The 21,995-nt window shown below is 39.4% G+C and overlaps 2 protein-coding genes and 1 long non-coding RNA gene across 11 annotated transcripts in view; 2 read left to right on the top strand and 1 right to left on the bottom strand.

Moving 5' to 3' along the window:
* The window catches only part of sema3b (sema domain, immunoglobulin domain (Ig), short basic domain, secreted, (semaphorin) 3B), a 365,064-nt gene extending 362,362 nt beyond the window's left edge, over positions 1–2,702 (top strand). For all 7 annotated transcript variants that reach the window (XM_077515174.1, XM_077515173.1, XM_077515172.1 and 4 more), the window contains one exon: positions 44–2,702. In XM_077515174.1, the coding sequence (XP_077371300.1) occupies positions 44–547 (504 nt within the window). In that variant the 3' untranslated portion in view covers positions 548–2,702. The remainder of the gene's footprint in view (positions 1–43) is intronic.
* Positions 2,703–3,162: 460 nt separating this feature from the next.
* Positions 3,163–4,542, top strand: LOC144014867 (uncharacterized). Of its 2 annotated transcripts, none has more exons than XR_013282605.1 (5): positions 3,163–3,744; positions 3,875–3,921; positions 4,006–4,041; positions 4,125–4,158; positions 4,236–4,542. It is a non-coding gene; the product is annotated as an uncharacterized LOC144014867 (long non-coding RNA). The 2 variants fall into 2 exon arrangements; XR_013282604.1 differs by having other exon boundaries at positions 4,006–4,056.
* A 3,302-nt stretch (positions 4,543–7,844) lies between these two features.
* Positions 7,845–21,995, bottom strand: part of sema3bl (sema domain, immunoglobulin domain (Ig), short basic domain, secreted, (semaphorin) 3bl) — a 95,360-nt gene continuing 81,209 nt past the window's right edge. For both annotated transcript variants that reach the window (XM_077515167.1, XM_077515168.1), the window contains 11 exons: positions 21,708–21,824; positions 20,437–20,579; positions 18,194–18,308; positions 18,025–18,094; positions 17,708–17,852; positions 15,418–15,649; positions 15,203–15,294; positions 15,080–15,121; positions 14,452–14,677; positions 14,202–14,332; positions 7,845–11,295 (listed from right to left, as the gene is read on the bottom strand). In XM_077515167.1, coding sequence (XP_077371293.1) covers positions 10,792–11,295; positions 14,202–14,332; positions 14,452–14,677; positions 15,080–15,121; positions 15,203–15,294; positions 15,418–15,649; positions 17,708–17,852; positions 18,025–18,094; positions 18,194–18,308; positions 20,437–20,579; positions 21,708–21,824 — 1,817 coding nt within the window. In that variant the 3' untranslated portion in view covers positions 7,845–10,791. The remainder of the gene's footprint in view (positions 11,296–14,201; positions 14,333–14,451; positions 14,678–15,079; positions 15,122–15,202; positions 15,295–15,417; positions 15,650–17,707; positions 17,853–18,024; positions 18,095–18,193; positions 18,309–20,436; positions 20,580–21,707; positions 21,825–21,995) is intronic.

Below are 21,995 nucleotides of genomic sequence, written 5' to 3'. Positions count from 1 at the left end.
CTAAATTGAATAAAATTCATGAGACCGTGTCCCCTGTTTATAGGTGCGTCTGGATGATCGTATCCTGCAGACTGACAGAGGCCTCCTAATTCGCCGCGTCCTGAGGAGGGACATGGGTATTTACCAGTGTCACGCCACGGAGCACGGCTTCACCCAAACCCTGCTGGGCATCACTTTGGACGTCATCCAGTCCTCTTTGTCTAACATTCCCTCTGAGGCCCCTACCCGAGCGGAGCCTCGCAGCGGGGGAGGGCCCCTAGTAGCCAACCCCAAGCTTTGGTATCGGGACTTCATGCAGCTGGTGGACCATCCAAACCTGAGCACAGTGGACCAGATTTGCGAACAAGTTTGGGCCCGCCGGAATCCCACCGGCGACCTCATGGAAAAGAAGGTCCCCTCTCCAGGTAGGGACTCGATGCCTCCTGGGCCATCTGTGCGGCCGGCTAATAAGAAGTGGAAGCATCTCCAGGAGCTGAGGAAGGGGAGGAACCGCCGGACCCACGACGGAAAGCAGAACCCTCGGGCGCCACGCAGCGCGAGGGTGTAACCGCAATGAGAGGAACACATGAAGAACTGATTCAAGTAGACTTTTAGAAAGGGATAACACATACAGGCACACGCATTCACTCCCCCTCCCATTGTGTATATTTATCTGTGGAGTTCCTTGCATGTGTTTCGTCCCACATTCATCCTGCACGATCCCATCACGATGTGCCATTCTTGTAGTTGAGTGTACGAGCAGGCACGTAAGCCACGCCCATTTGATACCTACTGTATGAATCGATGTACACTCGTTTCTTAAAACCTTTACCATGACGGAGAGTGGGCCACATCTTTGGTCTCTTACCTTGTGACAAACTACGTTATTTACTACAGTATGTAGACGATAGTGTGAACTCACAAAAGGATACTGGAAACCTTCGGGATGAACTCACACCTTTCTTCACCACGAAACGTGGTATAGCGCGATGGTGGACATGACAGCGGTTCGGAGACACAACTGGAATATAATTGTACAACTGGAAACACGTGCATGCAGAAAGATGGACTACTTCATGTGATGTTTGTGTGAGAATCTTTCAGCATTTCCTTTTTTTCATCACACTGCATAATGTCATCATTATGTTGAGGTAGCAGGGGACAGACTGTGGATTTGTGAGGCACATAGATCCACATTGCAGCCAAAATGAAACGTATCGGTCATGTGCGTCAAGTTCTTCATGTTGAAACCACTGCAGAGGGGAAAAAACTACTGGCTTTTGAAAAATGTTAACAGACAATTACTACATGTAAAAGAGTGAATCTATGAAGGAGTGTAAGGGCCACACGTGGAAAAAAAGCTATTGTAATATAGCGGTGAGCTAGTAGTCAACAAGCCTGCCTCACATTTGAGAGGTACAGGGTTTGAATCTCCGCTCTTCATGTTTTTAATATGCCCTGTGATTGGCTGGAAGTCAGCTAGGTTAGCACTAATGAGGATAAAGGCTCCAGAAAATGGATGGATGCATTAAATTATTTTTTTTTAAAAATCACAAAAGTTGTAATTATGTGAGAATAAAGAAAATCCATTCATTCATTTTCTATACAACTGATCCTGTTCATGGTCATTGGGAAATTGAGCCTATCACAACTGATTTTGGGTGAAGAGCAGACCAAACCCTAAACTGGTCACGAGTAACAACGACACATAAACAGACAAACAACCTTTGACCCTCAGTGCTCTATTTTCATGACAAATCCACTATGGTGCACCGTAGTGCATGTGCTTCAAGGGGCACACGCTTCCAATTTAGGTCACTGCATTCTGTCAGTTCGCCACTAGATGGGAAAAAATATACACACTGTCCCTTTAAAGTTCTAAATTTGTTTTAAAAAAAATCATAATGTCCGGGGGGGATGTTGGTAATTGTTATGCAGAGAAAAGATGTGACTCCACTGTAACAACAAAAAATTGTAAGATTATGTATAATTATCATGAAATGATACAATTTCACGATATGGCAATATCCTCATTCGTCCTCATCAAAATGCTGTTATACTGTATGTCCACCATGCGCCTAATGCTATCGCCTTACTGAGTAAGTTTGCTCGTTTTGATGTGGCCCTTCTACTCCTTCTTAAGTAGCAGTGACACATTACCCGGACAAAAGTATTGGCACACATGGTTGTTTACATCTAGGAGGTGAAAAATAAAGAACATATGGAGTTTGTTTGTTGGTGAAATGTGAGGTCAATGATGTTGGACTGGGAAAAAGATGGGGTTGTTCCTCCATACCAAACTAATCCATGCATGACCTTTCTTTGCATACGAGGGCACAGTCATGCTAGAACAGAAAAGGGTCTTTCCCATTAAGCTGAAAATACAATTTTACAAAATGGGAAGCATTAGAATTAATATTCAGGGGGAATTAGTGGTTTGTCTACTGTATAACTTATAGTAGCATAATTGTGAACCTCACTCAATTTGATCTTAATCCAATGTGTTTTATTTTGTTTTCTCAAATGGAAAATGATACGCAAGATGACAACTCATGGTTGTGGGCTATAGTACATTATCTCCATTAACATTATTATTATTATATTTATAAGTGTGACTATAATTTTATTTTTATTCCAAGCGGTACTTCATGACCTCTGTCTTTTTCAGATGTTGTTGCATATGTTGTTTGTGATGAATAATTAAAAACAAAATGCAAATCAAATTTGAAATGAGTGTTTTTCCCTTTGACATCTCCCTACATTGGCAAAGTGAACTGGGCACATGAATTATTTCTTTTTCCCCTAACCTCCTCGGTTTTCGATCTTTGCACCTGTTCACATGTTTCTGTAGCTCATCAGAGGCACGAGTTTGTCTGTCTGTGTACCAGATGTTGTCCTACAATGCTCTCTAGTGGCCACAGAATTAAATAACCGACTTAACTAAATTACATGACTAATGTCACACATTTGAAACGGAAACAATCCATTTTCTTTATCGCATATAAAAAAAAAATCCTCATGTCATTACAGAAAATAATTACTTCCATTTAAGAGTTATGACATTCTTTTTCTCATCATCATTATTATTTTTATTATTATCATCATCATCATCATCAACTCTTCAAACTGCTCGATCCAATTTTTTTTTTGTAAATTAACTCTGACCGCCATAAACGTTTAAAAACGTTCAGTATAATCCTAGGATTGGCCGCCATAGACGTTAATTGACGTCTACTATGTTTTTTTATGGAAACGGGTGGAGGAAAGCCTTGGGCAGCTGTGCTCCAAGTATCAAGCCGATCGGGTTACTATATGAGTATTCCTGGCCACTAGATGGCTGTGATGAGTCTTTTGGACAAGATCGGGTAGGAGACAACAGTAAAAGAAGAGAGGCTGAGCTAGAGTGTTGAGGGGGAGAGAATGGCTAACTTGGCTAAGGGAGTCAAAAAGGCTACAGATGGCAAGCAGCTCACGCTTGATCCTTATTTTCAAAGCTCAAAAGCATCGACCAGTGCTCAAGAGCACAGTGATGACGGGGTTAAGTCATAGTTGAAGCGGTGACGCGGCCGTTTCGACCACGTCCTAAGGCCCCACCGGCTAGCGATGCTAATAACGTCCTAAGGCCCCACCGGCTAGCGATGCTAACACCGGAGAAAAGTGGTGCACAACCGAGCACGTCTGCACAGATGACGTTTCATCGGACGATGACGACTACTATGGGTCCGATGCAAGACAGTCTTGGACAGTCTTCCAAAGAACGTGAAGGTAAGCGCTAACATGCTAAGAGATTGCTAGTAAGAGTACTTTTCGGGCGATCTGCTAGCAGCGTGTGTAAATGTGCTGATATACACTAAAACATCTATTACCTATACAAATGTGAATGTATATTTTATAGATCGTGCTCACAGCAACGTCCGACCGCTGGTTCTACGACAAAGAAAGGTAAAAAAAAAAAAAACGTTTTCAATACACCGCAATAAAAGGAAAGTCTTTCGATAGTATTGTAATTGTATATGTTTCTTTCAGCTCCCCCTCATAGGGCCCAAAGTGACCCTTCTCACAGTGAGTAGAACAAAGGTAAAAAGAAAAGATTCTCCACAGCACTAATAAAATATTTGATGGTAAACGTCTTCTATAATTTACAGAATGTGTATCAACCAATACACCCAAGAAAAAAAGGTAAACATATGCACACACACACACACATTGCATCACACTGCTCTAAAATAATATGATATTGAAATGTATATTTGCAGATCCCAAAGATTCTGGCTGACTTGAAGTTGATGAATTCGGCTGGCAGCCAACCATCTTCCCCTTTGCTGCAAAACCAGGACCAAGGGATGCTGCAGCAGAGCTGAATTCCCACCTGCCAGCTGACATCCTGGAGCTCTTCATCACGGATGAACTTCTCCAGCACATCGTTCATCATACCAACCTCTACGCAAATCAGTCCATGCAGAAGCAGACTGACAAAAACTGTTGCGCACGTGTAAATAGTTTGCAAAGAGTTTTCCAAATTGTTTGTTCGGATTGCTACTGTTGCATGTAAATAAACTGTTATTTTGCAATCAAAAAACATTTGTTATTGTTGGGGTAGTGTTTTATAGAAGTTTAGGTGTTTGTAGAATCCCTCATGCAAAAAAAAAAGTGCCAAATTCACTTGAGTGCATGAAATAACATCGTTTCACAAAAAGCTTGATTTCTCTTATTTTGGAAAAAAATAGAGGATTTGGGTGAAACGAAGCTGTTTTCTATTGTTGATTACTGAAGATCCGAATAAGGTAGAAACAAACTTTTTGAAAGATGAGACTTCAATCTTTCATTTGGTAGTATCCGCGTTTCCATAGTCCTAACACAACATTTTCTGTGGAGTTTGAAAGATCGGTAAAATTCTGTAAATCAGCTGGCAGTATGGGGTTACCTTTTCCGAAAATGGCTGGCAGTCAAAGAGTTAAAAAAATAAAAATAAAAATCAACAAAACTTGGGTCAAATTGACCTAAGTAGTGGGTCTGTACTTTTTTTTTTTTTTTAACTATATTCAGTTATTTTTGACCAAGCAGTTTTAAAAGTGTATTAATCATAAATATAAATTCTAATGATTTAAAAATAAATACATTATTACAATTATCCGCCTGCGATTGGCTGGCAACCAATCCAGAGTGTACCCCGCCTACTGCCCATAGCCCCACCTGAGATAGACTCTAGCACCTCGCCCCCCCTCTTCTTTGTGAGGAATAAGCGGTCAAGAAAATCGATGGATGGATGGACAATGATCCGCGTATCATTATTGATTTTATGTATGTGTTTATTTAATTATTTCAGCTTTGACCTTCTTGTGTGGAGTTTGCTCTCGAGTCTCCCAGTGGTTGCGGCAAATTGCGGGGGTCCGGCACTGTGGTTTCTTTCCCAAACATGATTACAGATTAGAGACAATGCACCGGTTTCCCACCTGAGGGAGCTATCATCCACAATATCACTTCCGACAAAACTATAGCTTATTTGCTCAGCATTTGAAAATAAATGCTTCTAAATAGGACTATGTGTACCAGTTTGTGCCAATAGAAACACAATAGAAACCTGTTGCAATATATTATTAGCAACTTACAGTATTTTTTGGTTTGAAACTAGTTTCTCTTCTCTTTTTGCTTATTTGCTGATTTCTACAGCAACCCATTTATGCAGAATATCAACTGGGCCTGAAATCAATTAATTACATCCTCTGCTGGGAAAACAGTAAGCACGTGACCCTAGATTTGAACCCTAAACTTAGCTAACATGCCACCAGACAAATTACATTTGGCAGCATGTGCAATAATCATAATCATCATCATCGTCGTCGTCATGGCTCAAATCAGCACTTTTTCTTCATCTGATACCTACATGTTGAGCAGTAAACACCACCACATGAAAAACATGTTGCAGACATCAAACATCTGCACGGGAATCGTTTCATGTGCTTGTATTTGTTGCCGTGTCACGCTCGGAAATTACAAGCCTCGACATGATCGGCTGGGATTTCTGATGACAGGCTGAAGGCAATCACACAAGCGTACCATCTGTTTTTGTTGGAGCATCATTATTGAATCACGCTGCATTGTTTTTTACTTATTTGTTCACCACCTGACAACAGCGGAAGACAACAACCAAAATAGCCTCGGGAAAAGTGTGATTACATCACAAATGAAGATCTCATGACTAAGTGAAGTCTTCATGTTTCACTTTAGATTGTTTAAGTTAGATTGATTAATCACCAGAATGCCTCCGGTAGTTTTATGGGGGGAAAATGGCTTTACAGGATCTACTGTACATTAGGGGCAGCACAGTGGAATAGTGGTTAGCACAACCTGCCTCTGAGATCTGGGTTCAACTCTTTTTTTTTTTTTTGGAGCCTCTCTGGAGTTTGCATGTGTTTGGATGGGGTTTCTCTGTCTTGAACTCAAGATATACAAAGTGGGTCATGTGCTAGTAGAATATATTTGTGCGCACACAGTAGCTTCCATGTTGGGTGTCCTGGCAGTCTTTCTAATGAATAATCCTTTGTAATAGTGAGAATGCAATGGATGTCTGAAAATCATCCGCGTACAATTGGGATGTCATAAAAGCTGTGACACTCAAAGAACTGTGTCCTCATTTTGCTTTCCCGGTGGATGATGGGAGCTGAACATGTCACATTAACTTTGCTTCTCTTTCCCATGAAGTTTCCAAGTGGCTTGTACTGGTTCTGAGCTTAGTGACCCAGGAGTAGGCCTGTAAAATCGGATGATGGCCATTTGACTCTTATCTATATATTACAACCTTGGCCAGAATTTCTAGGTGAAGCCAAATCATGGAGGGCCTAAAGCAAAAACAAAATGGATGGAATATGACATTAGAAACGTGTGAATTGGTGAGCGAGTCAGAATGCCAAAGACCAAATCAGTTTTGGACTGCCTCTCTAGTTCGTCATACATCTAGTCACACTATAGTTTAGAACTATGCATGACTTATACAGTGAGGACTAAACATGCTACCTGGCTATGATATCACATATTGTATTCCAACAATGTCTCATTTTCATGTGTATAAGATCTCAGATCATTTACAAAACGCCTATAACTATGATATTTGACCTAAAGAAAAATACGCTGATAAATAAAAACCTTCCATTGAAGTAGAATGTCTCTTAAGCATCTCCCCTTTACTCAGCTCTCCCCCATTTGTTGATTAATCATCATTCGTCAAAGTGGAGCCGGTAAATCTGTGACCCTCTCCCTGAGGATTGGTTTTGCATTCCTGGATCTTAGACAGTCAAACATAAAACTCTGCACCGCTTAATTGATTTCCTCCCACAGCTTTCAAGCGACTGGAACCAAAGCACAGTGGAACGCAGCCTTACATGGGCAGTCTGGTCAGGAAAGCCTTATCTTAAGATAGCTGAAGAAACAGTTCAGTCCAGTTTGTGGTAATTCACTGTAAGGACAGCAGCCTTGGGACAAACCGCTTATTTGTTTCATTAATAAGTCAGGAGTTGGACAAAAGCCCTTAGTCGTCCCTGAATCATAATTATTCATCTGATTTTATGCTTCCAATTGGTGGGAAGAGTCTAGTAGAAGGCCATTTTCAGTTCCAGCATCACTTCAGGGGACCAGTGCAAAAACAAAGGCCCACAATAAAGGCATGCTTTGATGAATTTGGTGTGGTTAGGTGGAGACAATTGTTTTACTGTACTACTGCTACATGTTTCTGAATAATAATAAGCTTGCTGCTAACTCAGAATGTGAGTGCTATTTGTGTTGGTGCTTCACTCTCAAGTTGGTCATCTGCCAAAACAAAATGAATCGATAATATATTTGTGTTTGAATAACTTATTCCAGAGTCCAAATTTTACCATCATAAAACCTTTATTTACTGTACAGGCAATGTTTTTAAGTTTAACATTAACATCATGTCATACAAGCATAAGAAAAAGTTTAGCATTCTGTTAAATACAATCAAAACACTCTTTAAACATTCTCTTAACTTTTAGGAGGGGTAATAAAATTGATCAAATCACATTTTTGAACATTAACTGTGAAACAAATAGCAGTTAAGCAGACACAAGAGCTAGCACAAGATAGTCTGTCTGTCTATCTATCTATCTATCTATCTATCTATCCATCCCCCCCCCCTCTCTCTCTCTCTCTAGCTATCTTACTAGCTACTGAGGTGCTTTTTGTCATCTTTTGAATTAGCTCCAAATTATACAACTTGTGCGACAGACTTCAAGGTACCGTTGAATTCCTTGCGTTTGTATTAAGTCGAGCATATCTTGGTTTTAATTTAGCAAGAGTCACCATTTTATAAATGTAGCTCATTTTAACTCACTTTAGCCATTTGTCTCGTCTCATAAAAACGATAACATACATTCTTCCATGATGCTCATGTGAAGCTCATTTAACTAATCTCACAAATAACAGCACAGAAAATCTACGTTTAATCCTTGTAGCGAGCATATAAAGTATATGACACGCTTGGTGAAGCGACACTTAAATAGCAAACAGGATAGCTTACAATTACAATACAGTAAAACCACGGTTGAATCAAAATCATTGCCGTTTGTTTTTGATTACACAATACAATGTTCACTTTTGACAGATAGCAAAACATCAAGTGAAAATGGGCTAAAAGTGTAGCAAATTGTGTGCTTTACTTTTTGAATTTAAAAAAAAATGTGATGACGCCGAGATTTATTTATTTATTTTTTGTTACACTAATACCACAAGAACAGACAGCTTACAGTAACTATTTGAACACACACACAAATATTGATGACTATAAATGCTTGTGGTTCTTACCACAATATGCAAATAGAAATACTATTCATTCTTAAAGCATGTGTTTCACATCATATCAAATCTTCTCAGTTGGTTCATGCTTCTATCTTGTAACACCAAACAATTCGGGACAACAAATGTGTAGTGGTTACCTTCCATTATATACACAGTATCATTAGCTTCAGCAATCATTCTTTCAATTTCCACAAGACCATCATATTTTTTTGATATAATTTATTTTTCATATTAGATTGTATATTTTGTTTTGTTGTGCATTTTCTCTCTACACCATTTTGACTTTTTCCAGGCTCCGGATTGGCTAAAAAGCCTTACCAAATCTACAGAACCGCACCTGCTGCATTGTAATGTAGCTAACAAATTGCATTTTTTATGGACAGTCATTTACTTTTTTAAATTAGTGTAGATAGATATTTTTGAAAACCTGCTAGGGTAAAACGACAAAAGCTTCAAAAAGCTCCACTGGGGAAAGACTGTCATAAAAGGAGTGAGAAAGCAAGTTGTCTCAACAAATAGACCGCCAGAGGTCTAAATTGTTTGTTTAGGTGCATCAGGTAGAATTTAACAACTGGCACACAATTATGATATATTTGCAGCTGAAATAATTTTTGCAGTTAAGCTAGTTTCAAAATATCACATTTTATCTTTCACCATCCTGCCGACAGGCAGCCTTTTTTTTTTTTCCCTGAAGGAGCAATATTTGCAGAGAAAACACCTTAATTGGACCCCCCATCCCGAGACAAGAAAAATAAACACTGCATGTCAAACGTGCTTTAGTGTGCTTGTACCACGGAGAAAACAGCCTGCACTTTAAAATGAAGAATTGTGTGAATGACAGAAATTTCAAATAGAACATGCTTATATTAATATTTGACTATTTCCACTTGAAGTCTTTCAGTTCTTCCAGTTTTCAATCCGTGAGAGGACTTCCAGATTGGAGCATTTGTCCATAAATACACATTGACATACATAAGCTTTAACTATCACGATGAAAGCATGTTAGGGCGCTACACTTGACATTTCTGATGATGTCATGTCTACATAAGAAAAACAACATACAGATATGTTTGTTTAAAAAAAATAAAAAATCTGGGAACCGTTTCAACACATTAGACCAAATGATTGTTATGATAATCTCCGATGTTGACTAAAAAGAATTCTACAACTGACATTTTAACAGATTTTTTAATCAATGGATATAAAAATAATTAACGGAACCAATGAAGATGATCATTTATCATTTGTAGTTGATTACTTTTGGATGATGTCACATACTATTGTACACTCTGCACCTTGCGTACCAAACTGAAATAAATAACATGGGCTTCTTGGTGGAAACAAGCAAAAATCGGCCAATATGAAATGAATCACTTTTAGTCTAAGGATTAGTTAAGAAGGATTTCGACTGGAATTGAATGGAAAGTTCAGTGCTCAGCATTGAAAACAAAGCAAAGTGCTCATAATCTGTTGAACCATCAACATGTCGTTTCTATGTAGCTTTCAGTATTAGCTAGTTGAGCTAATGTTGTCAATGTTTTGGGTTAAAGTGGTGCTGAGCTTAAATAGAACTTGACTGGAAAGTGAAATAAGAATAATGCAAGGGCTTGGCCTATAAATACAGAGTGAAACAGTCCAATGTTACTAACCTACTGTATATGTTGACATACTGTACACTATCTGTACAGTATATATTGTCCACTTAAGACTCATGAATATGATGCGCACTGTTGAAACGAGTCATGATCAATTAACCACAGGCCAAAGGGTTTTGTCCATCATTGACTTCTGATGCATGCTAAATTTCAAGTCCTTTCTTACAGACATCATGATGTTCAGGCTAGTTCCTTCCTCCAGACAACCTTGACCACCCTGACATTCTTTTGGGGAGTGATAACCAGAACCAAGCATCTACCTTCTCACAAATCCATCTCCAGCTATGCTGGCTCTACTGTCCCCAATTGTCTTTATTATATCTGAGTTCCCCTCGAGTTTTCTCCATCACTCCTGACGAGCGCGTAGGTCCCGCGGCGTCCGGTTCCGCTCACCAGAACTCTTGCTGCGGGCCTTCCTGGCGCTCTCTTGGGCCTGCCGATACTTCTCCACCATGCTCTTGTGCTTCCTCCGCAGCTTCTCATTGCACCACATCCTCTCACAGTACTCCTCCACATGGGGCAGGTTGGACGGGCCAACGGTCTGCACGATATCTTTGAACCACATACGCGACTGGCCGATGGGACTCAACCTGTTGTATGAGCTACAAGGCATCCAGTTCCTGTATCCTCCAGTCGACCTGTCTTTGAGTAGGTCCGAAAGGCCAGTGGTGTCCCCTGCCACCAACTCATCCAAGGTGTCGCCCTGGAGGACTTCAAGAGTAAGGTGGGCGAGGGTCTGGGTGAAGCCGTGCTCTCGGGAGCGGCAGATGTAAACGCCAGCGTCTTGGTTGAGGAGGCGACGGAAGAGGAGGCCCTGCTCTGTTGACATCACCCGATCGTCCATTTTAACCTGAGAGTGGAGGAGAGATTTTTGCTTCGTTTATCGCGGGCTCATATTTCACGGCCTCGCTGACTTTTTACAGCGTGTATCTTTTTCGTGCTTTTTGGTTTGTTTATTTTTTTTTTGTCTTTGCGCCGTATCTCTCGAACCCTATGTCCGACTGCTGACATACGGGCATCTGCGGATTCGTCTCAACGAGACCTTTCCAATGGTGTCTGTCGCGTCTACAACATTGCATTCTGGAGATAGAAAATATATACTGTGCTGAACAACAAAAACGTACTTTTAATGTACAAAAAAAATTACTGTAAATGGAAAAAAAACATTATGAATAAAAAAACATTCATAATGAACTAAAAAAAATCATACCAAAATTTTAAAAACATATAATAAATAAAGAAAATATATATACTGTGCTGTATAACAAGTAAATTAAAAAAAACATGCTTTTAATGGAAAAAAAACAAAACAAATGATGAATGAAAAAGCATTCATCATAAACTAAAAAAATCATACCAAAATGAAAAAACATATATAATTATAATAATAATAAAATGCTATGCTGTATAACAAGTAAATAAAAAAAACACTTTTAATAGAAAAAAAAATGACTGGAAATGAAAAAATCAAATTATGAATGAAAAAGCATTCATAATAAACTAAAAAAATCATACCAAAATGAAAAAACATATAGAATAAAAGAAACAAATATATATAGTGTGCTGTATACTGTAATAAGTAAATTTAAAAAACATACTTTTCATGGAAAAAAATGAATTTAAATGAAAAAAGAACATATATGATGAATGAAAAAGCATTAACTCATTCACTGCCAGTCATTTTCTAAAATTTTGAAATTGTCAATACTCACGTGATATTACATTCAATAATTATATATAAACCGAATCTACCAAATAACAGAATAGACTCCCTACTTTTTGCCCCGTCCCATTCTTTTATAATTGACAGTAGAAAAATGTAGGTTTGCCAAAATACAGCCATTTCTCCCATGGACTCTGAAACTGTGTTTATTTCGTATAAAATGGGGCAATGATGTCATCTACCGGTGGTTGGGCATCAGTAAAGTTGTTTCCAAGTTTGATATTTACAGTGGAGCATGCTCAGATTCGCCCCCATTTAGCACCGCTCTAAAAAATACAATTGACAAGTATACTTGTCAAAGGCAGTGAATGAGTTTTAATCATAAAGTAAAAATCATACCAAAACGCAAAAATATATACTAAATGAAAAAATATATATAACTAAAGGGAATTAAAAAACAAAACAAACAAAAAAACACAGATTTCCATTATCGCGGAAGGTATCACCCTCGATAAACGAGGGCACACTGTATTCTTTTACTGTTCTATCTGAACTTTGCAATTCTGTTTCCTCATTGGCTGGTCACACAAAGTTTTTCTGATGACAACAACAGATGAAAGAGTAAAGAGTACATTTCAATGCCAGACCAAGGTGATGATCTTTCTCAGCTAGAATCTCCCATTAAATTTGTCAGTGTTTATATTCCTTTGTTTTCACATTCTCCATACCTCAACACCAAGCCATTCTTGTGGTTCTATTCATTCATACCTCATTCTTCTCTCTTGTACGTCCCCCTCGCTCGTATTCCATACTTTTGCTCCTACGGCTGTCTGGTGGTGCCAACACAAATACAGCAGCCTTGTCAGCGGCCCCGTGTTTATTTGCGTGGAAACTGAGACGGGTGCTAATGCCTCAAATGGCTGACTGAGGCGCTCAGTTTTGAATTATCGCTGTGGGCGTGGCCATATCAAGTTCTAAGCAGTGCTTCATGTGCCGCCGCCATTACAGTGATTTTAACTCTTCATGGCATGTGGTCAATAGTCTCAAACAAGATATTGTTTATTAAAAGAGAATTCTGCTTTCAAATATAATTGCTCAATTTCACCCATGTGTGAAGTCGAGCACGTGGCCACGTTGTACACCCATCTCAGATTTAAAGGCAACCACTTGCCAGAAATGACACGGCACCCCAAATCTCTGCACCCCCGTGCGCCTCTTCCTTCCTGCCATCATATCATATTAACTCGAATGCCACTTATTCAAGGGCTGACATTTACTTTCCTGTCAAAGTAGGTTAAAATGCTGTGTATTAGCATATTGGGTCTACAATTTCTAAAAGGCCAATATAGCCAAGCAGACGGCTGGAAAAATCCATTCCATGAAGAGATTCAAAAACAATGCTAAATTCAGAAAAAAATTGTCTGTGGTTTATCGGAAGTATGTTTTATTTTATTTGATGGCTAGCCTGTCAACAGCACCCCATCATGCTCTGTTTTAATATGTAAACAGGACAGTCCTGATTGTACATTAGGGATAAACCTTAAAATATCTGACGGCCAATAAAAAGTAAATCGAAAACAATTTTAATCTCAGGGAACTATTTATTTAGTTATTTTTCAATTTTCAGTTCACTTTAATTGGACACTAAATGGTCATTTGATGTGGTTGTGTAGCTTGTTCATCTATGTGTGCCCTACAATTGTCTGGCAGCCAGTTCAGATTGTACCCCGCAAATTTTGTTCATACTGAATCAGAAATTTGATTTGGGGCAAAGTAATAAAATTGGCTTGGGAAAAATAAATGTATTTGATTTATACTAAATTGAAAATGATGCATGCTTCGAACCAAATCATGCATATAACGAGAAAAGCTTAAAAAAAAATAATAAATAGCTGAAACAAATTTCAGCATTTTTTTTTTTTTTTTTTTTTTTTTTTTTTTTTTTTTTAAGTTTAGTCCAATGAAAAAAAAATTTCAGTTCGGTATTGGCCCAGAAAAAAACAAACAAAAAAACATATTGGATGTTGGATGATATTGGGTATCATATAACATATTGGATGATCTCTATTGTACATGTATAAAATTCATCTCACCTCTTCCTTGCGGTCGTCACGTTGGACCAACCAGATGACAGAAGCTTGAGGAGAGCGAGGAACACATTCCAGAAAAGTGCTGTTGTTCTCAGCGCCGTACACCACCCGGTCCTCCATATCCTCCAGGTCCTCTGATTACAAGCATAAGCAATCCAAATTTTATTAAAGGATCCCAGGAGTCTTAATAACATGTACTCTACCTCACATTTTTGTAAATATTGTATGTTCTCATGGCCGAAGTCCCATTTACCACTAAAATTCTGGTCCAGACATTGCAGCACCGGATTTCCGTGCCTGATGTCCTGCCTTCGGAAGCGACGTTTACTGTTGGGGACGTAGCGAGCGCAGGACGAGCCATCCCAGGCGCAGTAAGGGTCTCGGGCCAGGCAGCACTCGGCGCATGCCTTCCCGTACGTCTCACAGCGATGAAGCTTCACCTGAGCCACGCCGGCTGGGGAGCCCACAAACAAGGCTTGCTGATGAGCAGAGGAAGGGAGGGACAATGGCCCGTTTATTTGAGATTTAATGGATAATTTTCAACACTAAGTGAAGATAATTAGTTGACATTTTTTGTCAGGTTACTTTGCCAATTATAGGCCAAGAAAGACTCCATTATGTGATGGCAGGAGAGCTGGCGAGCAGCACTTATTCCAGACAAATCACACCAAAATAGTTAAGAGAAGAACATGAGAAAATTGAATCATGTGCAATCAACAGCTAACTCATTTATTTATATTTATATAACTTATTTACTTATTAAAGGCTTTATGCTAAGGGCGTTTTGACCATGGAATGGATTGTTTCTGAAATCCAACCTGTGAGGTTTCCAAATAAATGAAAAGTTGAAAAGACTTAATGAAAGACAGATGTGAACTTACTCTTTTGACTGATATATCCATTGATGTAATTGAGGTTGGCACCTGCGATGATGACAGTAAAGAATGCTAAAGAAACAATTTGGCATTTTTGGAGAATAATAACGCGACAAAATTGAAACACACTTTAAAAATTTGCAGCTCTTCCAGTGTGACTTCTTCCATTTCCAGGCTGTTTCCTCCATGAAGAGCGATGACCTTCAAGACCGTACCGATGTCTGAAAGACACGCAAACGCATCATCCAAATTCTGGATCTCATTCTGCTCTGGTCCAATTTCTTTATTCAATAAAAAAAAAATGATTTATGGCCAAATGGAAAAGAGCAAACACGTTTACTTACCCGTGCTGATGAACATGACATCATACTGCCCGTCCTCTGCCTCAACGCGGTCCACCACGATTTGTTTGAGCCTGTAAGGAACGTTGGCCTTGGCGAGCACAGGTTGGCGCAAGGCGGGCTGCACCGGCCGCCACATCAGCGGGTGGCTGCGGGCAAACTGGAGCACATAGTCGGGGAAGTCTTTGGTGCTGCCAAACTCCCTGCCGGGCTGGTTGGTGATTTTACTGGGACACTGAACAAACATAAGAAGAGGCAAGAAAACCGCAATGATTCAAATGAGTTTTTACAGTGTGGTCCATTGTGGTGCTTTAGAAAATCTTATGACAGCATGTGGCCTTCTGATTGACAGCAGTTTTCCTTTTTCCTGAAATCAGCTGCGATAGACTCTAGCTACTCTTGACCCAGTATAGAAAAGGGATTGACAGTTGGATGTATGCATTCTCCATCAAAAGTTATTGTGTGTAAACTGTTTTTTAAACCAAGATATGTCGGTAAAAATAAGTGTCTTTTATTTTTAAAGAGCCATTGCTGACATTCCATTGGCTTATTCCTTGGCAGAACCTACAAATGCTTTCTTCTGCTCTGCCTGATTTTTTTATTTATTTTTTTTATCCTGAAAGATTTTGGCTTGAGGCTGAGGCACGTCCATCATATCTCCTTATTCAGCTGTCAAAAGCCAGCAGGAATGAAAAGCAGACGGCCCACATTCCGGTTGTTTTCATTCCAGAAAACTGATTAACTCGCTCTGTTTATCTTGGAAGTATTTGCGTATTCTAATACACACCGAACATGTTGCGGTGCACAGATAACTTTGATTCAACAGGACCTTAGCATTAAACTTATTATCCAACATTATTATCAAATTTTGTCAAACATAACAGCCTTTGTCTGTCACGGCTAATAATTCTAGAATAGTTTTAATAACTATTAATCTTACTTTTACTTACTGATCAAGAGTTATAAACATCACTACTTTTTTTTTTTTTTTTTTTTAAGTGTTTTGCTCTCTGACTGCGCTGACAATTATTAAAGTGTATAAATTTGTCATTTGGCCTTTCATCCACAAACTCCACCAGTGAAAGACTTTTGCATGTTTGTGCAGACAAATGTGATGATGTCAAAATATGCATCTCATTTATAGATTTATTTTTCTGGATCTTTTTTTTAAACATCATATTCAAGGGTTCTAGCTCAACTTCACTATTTATCTTTTCTAGCATCTGAGCTTGGTATTTTGCATTAAATTATTTTAATTTAATGCAAAATTTAATTTATTTTAATTACTTATTTTAAATAATTCACTAAGTTACCTACAGTCACAATTTAGAGTCTTAAATGAATTAATCTGACATTTTATTTATTTATTTATTTATTTATTTATTTTGGGGGGTCAAGACAGGGAGAAGTTTCAAATACAGAATATTCTTGCTACAATGTGCCATCATCATGCTGTCTGTCATCAATAAATAATTTTCTTTTAGTGTGGCAAATGTGTAATAATTCAAAAGAACCAACTGCCATTGTCTCACAATCAATAATCTTATTATGGGATGTTTTGCTGCTGTATGAAAACACAAACAATTGTGACCACTTTGCTTGCATATTCGGCTCTTTTGCGGCAATTCAACAGGGATTTTGTGTAAACCAGGTATTCTGTGGTGCCGCTCTACTCCTTGGTCCTTAGACACTTAGCAGAATACACTGCCGTATGTGCAACTATGTCATATACCAGCAATTTTTTAGTCAGTTCCAACTGACTGCAAATGAGGAGTAACATGCCATATGATTGTGAGTAGGTGTGTTTATGTGTTGGAAGTGAAATTACAGTGATGTGGTTGACAGGCGTACACAATGATCACAGCTGCACGATGTAAGTTTACTTTACTCATATCAAAGTTTTCTCCACCTCATTTGCAATGTTGCATAACCACCCGCCACCCACTCTGCACTTCTTCACAGTGGCCCGCAGTGAGTGGCCCTTACACAAATGATATGCTTACACAAGAGCTAAACTTTACATGTCAATTGCTAAATGTGTTGGCGGGTTATGATGCCAGTAAATGTGCGGAATGAAAATGGTTATTATACTGATTATTCAATAGCTACTTTTTATACTCAGGCTGCCGAAAGTAATGAACGATTGCTTCTTGTGTTTACATTCTGTTGTGCAAGTAGGACATCCAAGTGCACAAGTGGGTCAAGAAAAAACATTTGAGCATTTAAAACATGACAAATTTGGCATGTTTTGTAATCATGTTTATCCCAAGAATGTGACTGAGCTACGACTTACCACTCCCGGTCTGGGGTAAGGGACCCGACCTTCATAGGCACCCCACTGGTAATCTGGACCCTCTTTATGAGCAAATGGTCCGTTAAATGCCTCTCGGATGTCAGCCATGCGATAAACGCACACAGCAAAACCCTGGAATACATTACTGGCCACGAGAAGAGAGAGAGAGAGAGAAAAAAAATCCTCTTAAAGTAGAAAGTAGAAACTTGAAAATGTATTGTGTGGGTGTGATGGTAATCGAATATGTGAGAGGCACTAATGTCAAGAGAGAGCCTGTTGAAAATGTCATCAAATGTTTAGGACATTTCAGGTTGTACCTGATCGTGCTGAAGATTGCATATACATCTGGATTCCTCTCATCTTTTGTCCTGAGCAAGAAAACATCCTCTGTTTGGGCCGAAAGAAAAGTATAAATTTGGGATGGATTGAAGGTTGTTCAGCCGGTTGGTTGGTCAATTGGTAGGCCTACGTAAAAATGTGACTCACCCAGTTGGTTGAAGTGCGTATCAATGCCATGAGGTCCTGGGACAGAACAAACCAGTCTGGCCTTGATAAAGGTGCTCCACTTATTGACCAGCACCCTCTGGCCTCCAACATCATTCTGCCGTCAACAAAAAGCAGACACAAAATATATGAAATAATCAAACACAATTGAATTTGTGAAGCTGCAACAATTTAACATGGGTGAGAAAAGACTTAATGAACCCCATCAAGACTCAACGAGTCAACCCATTCCCACAGTGGGCTTAGCTCGATCTTTAAACAAAGAGCACCATCTAGAGGACAAAAAAAAATATCGCAAGTGCTTCGTGACGCTTCATTTTCCCATCACTACTTGAGAGAGAATGATCACACAAGAAGAAACACACATTTGGACTCAGCTGGACTCAAAATTTAAACTGTTCTTCTTGCCCAGTCCCCAAGGTATTGCTACCACTGTGTGAGTTTATTTTCATTTGTTTTCCAGTTTGCATACCTATATATTTGTGTGCGCTGCATGTAGTGTGAAAGAATGTAAAAGATCACGCAGAGCGTATTGTGATTGTGGATGTGAAATTTGACAGCTGTGTGTGCTTTGGAAGGAGAACGGCTTCATTTTGTTGTAAATGTTTTAAAGGTTTTTATATCCCTTTAGGGAAATGTCAACGTTTGAAAGCTCACAAGAGAGTTTGCTTTTCTGGCCCTATAGCCGAATGCTCTCTCTGGAGGTCTCTTGATCATCACGTGACTGTTCCTATGGCCGCCCTCTTGCATGAGCATGAAACTACACTGTATATCACAAGGGAGGTTTTGGCTAACATTCGAAATTTGAGGCCCATCAGGGATCGACCAGGAAATAAGAAAGTCCAAAAAAGTGATCCTGGCTTCCAGTTTACAATTCAAGAATCACTTCCTTTGCAGATGTTTTGTTCCTAAGGGCTAGATTAGGCTGTATACACCTGACCACCGCGTCTTCTTTACTTTACCCTAAACGCAAAAGGCAGATGGTTTGGGTCCAAAAATTTATGTGGGAAAGAATCAACAAAGGCTGCTTCAGCAAAAAAATTAAGTTAAGTTTAGTCATCATCACATGTCCGGGTACACACACACTTTTGTTTTTGTTGTTTCTTTGTTTATTAATCAAATAATATGTAAGTTACTTAATTTTTAGTTGGAAATTACATTTAAAGGTAGAGTCAATGACTCATAGCGCCATCTAGTTGTGAACTAATAATTAATTAATTAAAAAAATATATTTATGTCAATTGTATGCAAAGAAATATGTTGTATCACATAAATGCAATTTAAATCGTAGGTCTAATAATCATTAATTATTTTTACATGGCTGTAGTATGACTTTATATAGAGGCTGCCATGTTTCGCCGCCATCCTTGTCCAAAGGAAAACTTCACGAACGTAGTTTTGGACTGAATGGCTCTCGCAAGCTTTTCCTAGCTTTTTTTTCTTTCTTTCTTTTACTAGGTTCTCCTAGCCGCTGTTAGCCAGACCGGCCTATGGTTCCGACTAACTCCTGCTAGTCACTCTTGTTAGCTGCTCCGGCTAAAACCGGCTCGTTTGTTTGTTTTTTTTGCCGTTGTTTGCCAGGGCTTCACATCAGCTGCCAAATCGCCATCACTCGCCAAGATGGTAGGCTTGCAAAGTGTGGTCTCTCTGAGCCACCGTAGTGTGCGTGCTTCTAAATGCATGCATTTCAGCTGCATTCTAAGCTATAGCGACATCTAGCGGTCACTTAACACACACTGCGCCTTTAACTTTTGGCAATCATTGTGGTATATCCATCCAACCAGCCATCTTATTCCTCACAAAGGTCGCGGGGGGTGCTGGAGCCTATCTCAGCTGGCTCTGGACAGTAGGCGGGGTACACCCTGGACCGGTCGCCAGCCAATCGCAGGGCACACAGAGACAAATAACCATCCACACTCACAAGCACACCTAGGGGCAATTCGGAGCGCCCAATTAACCTGCCATGCATGTCTTTGGAATGTGGGAGGAGACCGGAGTACCCGGAGAAGACCCACGCAGGCACGGGGAGAACATGCAAACTCCACCCTGGAAGGCCGGAGCCTGGACTCGAACCCGAGTCCTCAGTACTGGGGGGCGGACGTGTTAACCAGTCACCCACCATGCCGCCCCATTGTGGTATAGTTATAGTTAAATATTAGTATATCAATTACTCACATTTTTTTGCTATTGACAGCAGGGATCACTTTATAATGAAAAAAACTCACCGCACACACTCGTCCAACACGTGTGTGAATGGTCTCCTCCCTGTCTCCCGCCTCTGTCGCCTTCTCAGTGAAGAAGAAATACACTTTGTCATCGTCTCTGTCGTCATTGTCTGGGATGAGGTGTGCTGCCACAAACTTCGGGTCTAAAGAAAGCGTTCATAACAAGAGATATAGTGAAGTTTAGGGGGTTGTTTTTGGGACTAGTCACAAGGCTCTATTTTAAAAAATTACTTTGTTATGTCCCCTTCGTGATTTACGAAAATAAAGACAGAGGAAATAGAATTAATAATAAAACATCTGTTAATTAACCTGTTAAACCCTGTTTTATTCCATGGGTATTCAGCAGTGGGTGTAAAGACTTGTCTGTTTGTATTTTGCTCTCATTCCATCAGCAAATGAAATATTTGTCATGGTTTGGGTTGATTTTGTTACTTTTGTCATAGCTCGGGTCTAATTTAGTTTAGTTTGGTTTTCTCCTCATGTTTCTTTAAGTTCTTGTCATGATCTGTGTTTTCTCATATTGTCCTTGTGGGCTTCCCTCGTCGTCAACAAACACAAAATGGCAAAATACAGGCTGGGGGTATGGGGGTAGAGGAAAAAAAATCACCACCACACAATAACAGAAGCCCAGAGGCGTAAATTGAGAAGGAATTCATGTGTAAAAATCCTTTATTTATATAGTGAATTTTCCTGAGTGAAAATGGAAGACTGTGCCTTTAATAATTCTTCAGGGATGCAGTCGCATTAAAGAATGGGGGAACCAGTTAATTATGCATCCTATATTATAACAATTTGTTCAATTGTTTTTTTGTGCATGGTTTGCACAGTATTTTTCTCAATCCATACTTTTTAATGGAGTGCACCTATATAGCACTTTATCACATCCGCCCATTCACGCACACATTCATGTACCAATGGGAGGCTGTTGCCATGCAAGGCGGTGCTAGGTCCACTGGGAACAAATTAGGGTTCAGTATCTTGCTGATTGGCATCATTTGCATTCTTCTTCTACACATTTGTTGTTGTTTGACTTTCTGTTTAGTCCCAGTTGATATATCAAATTCCAATATTATTTTCATTAATCAGATTTAATTGGTCTAGCTAGGAAATTGATCAAATTGAGAAATCAAAATATCTATCAAATGTCGTCACATCAGATTGTCGTTTGTAATTAGATATTGTTCATTCCATACAAATGATGAACATTTAAGTCTTGTTGAAAGCCTGCGTTTTCCATCGCTGCAATGAAAGACAGACTGATAAAACATTACCATGAAGGATTTTATGGTCAGTCTCCGTCCTCATGGTGGAGCGACCTCCCATACTTCTGAAGATCACAGAGTCTCTTCCCAAGAAATCTGCTGTCAGTCCTGTAAATAACACCCCACCTACAAAGAGAACAAAGGAGGGGAGCTAGTGAAACGAAAGCAAATAGTCAAGAGGAAGAAATCTACCACAATGAGGAAATTGTTGGTGACACTTCAACATTGTGGTCCAGGCTTATGACGTAGAGCTATGGAAGGAAACGCATCCGATAGGGAGCTCAACTGCAAGAGCAC

The sequence above is a fragment of the Festucalex cinctus genome, chromosome 2 (assembly GCF_051991245.1).
Source record: "Festucalex cinctus isolate MCC-2025b chromosome 2, RoL_Fcin_1.0, whole genome shotgun sequence".
Taxonomy (NCBI): Eukaryota; Metazoa; Chordata; class Actinopteri; order Syngnathiformes; family Syngnathidae; genus Festucalex; species Festucalex cinctus.
Note: the sequence above shows the minus strand (reverse complement) of the source record. Positions and strands in the feature narration are given on the sequence as shown.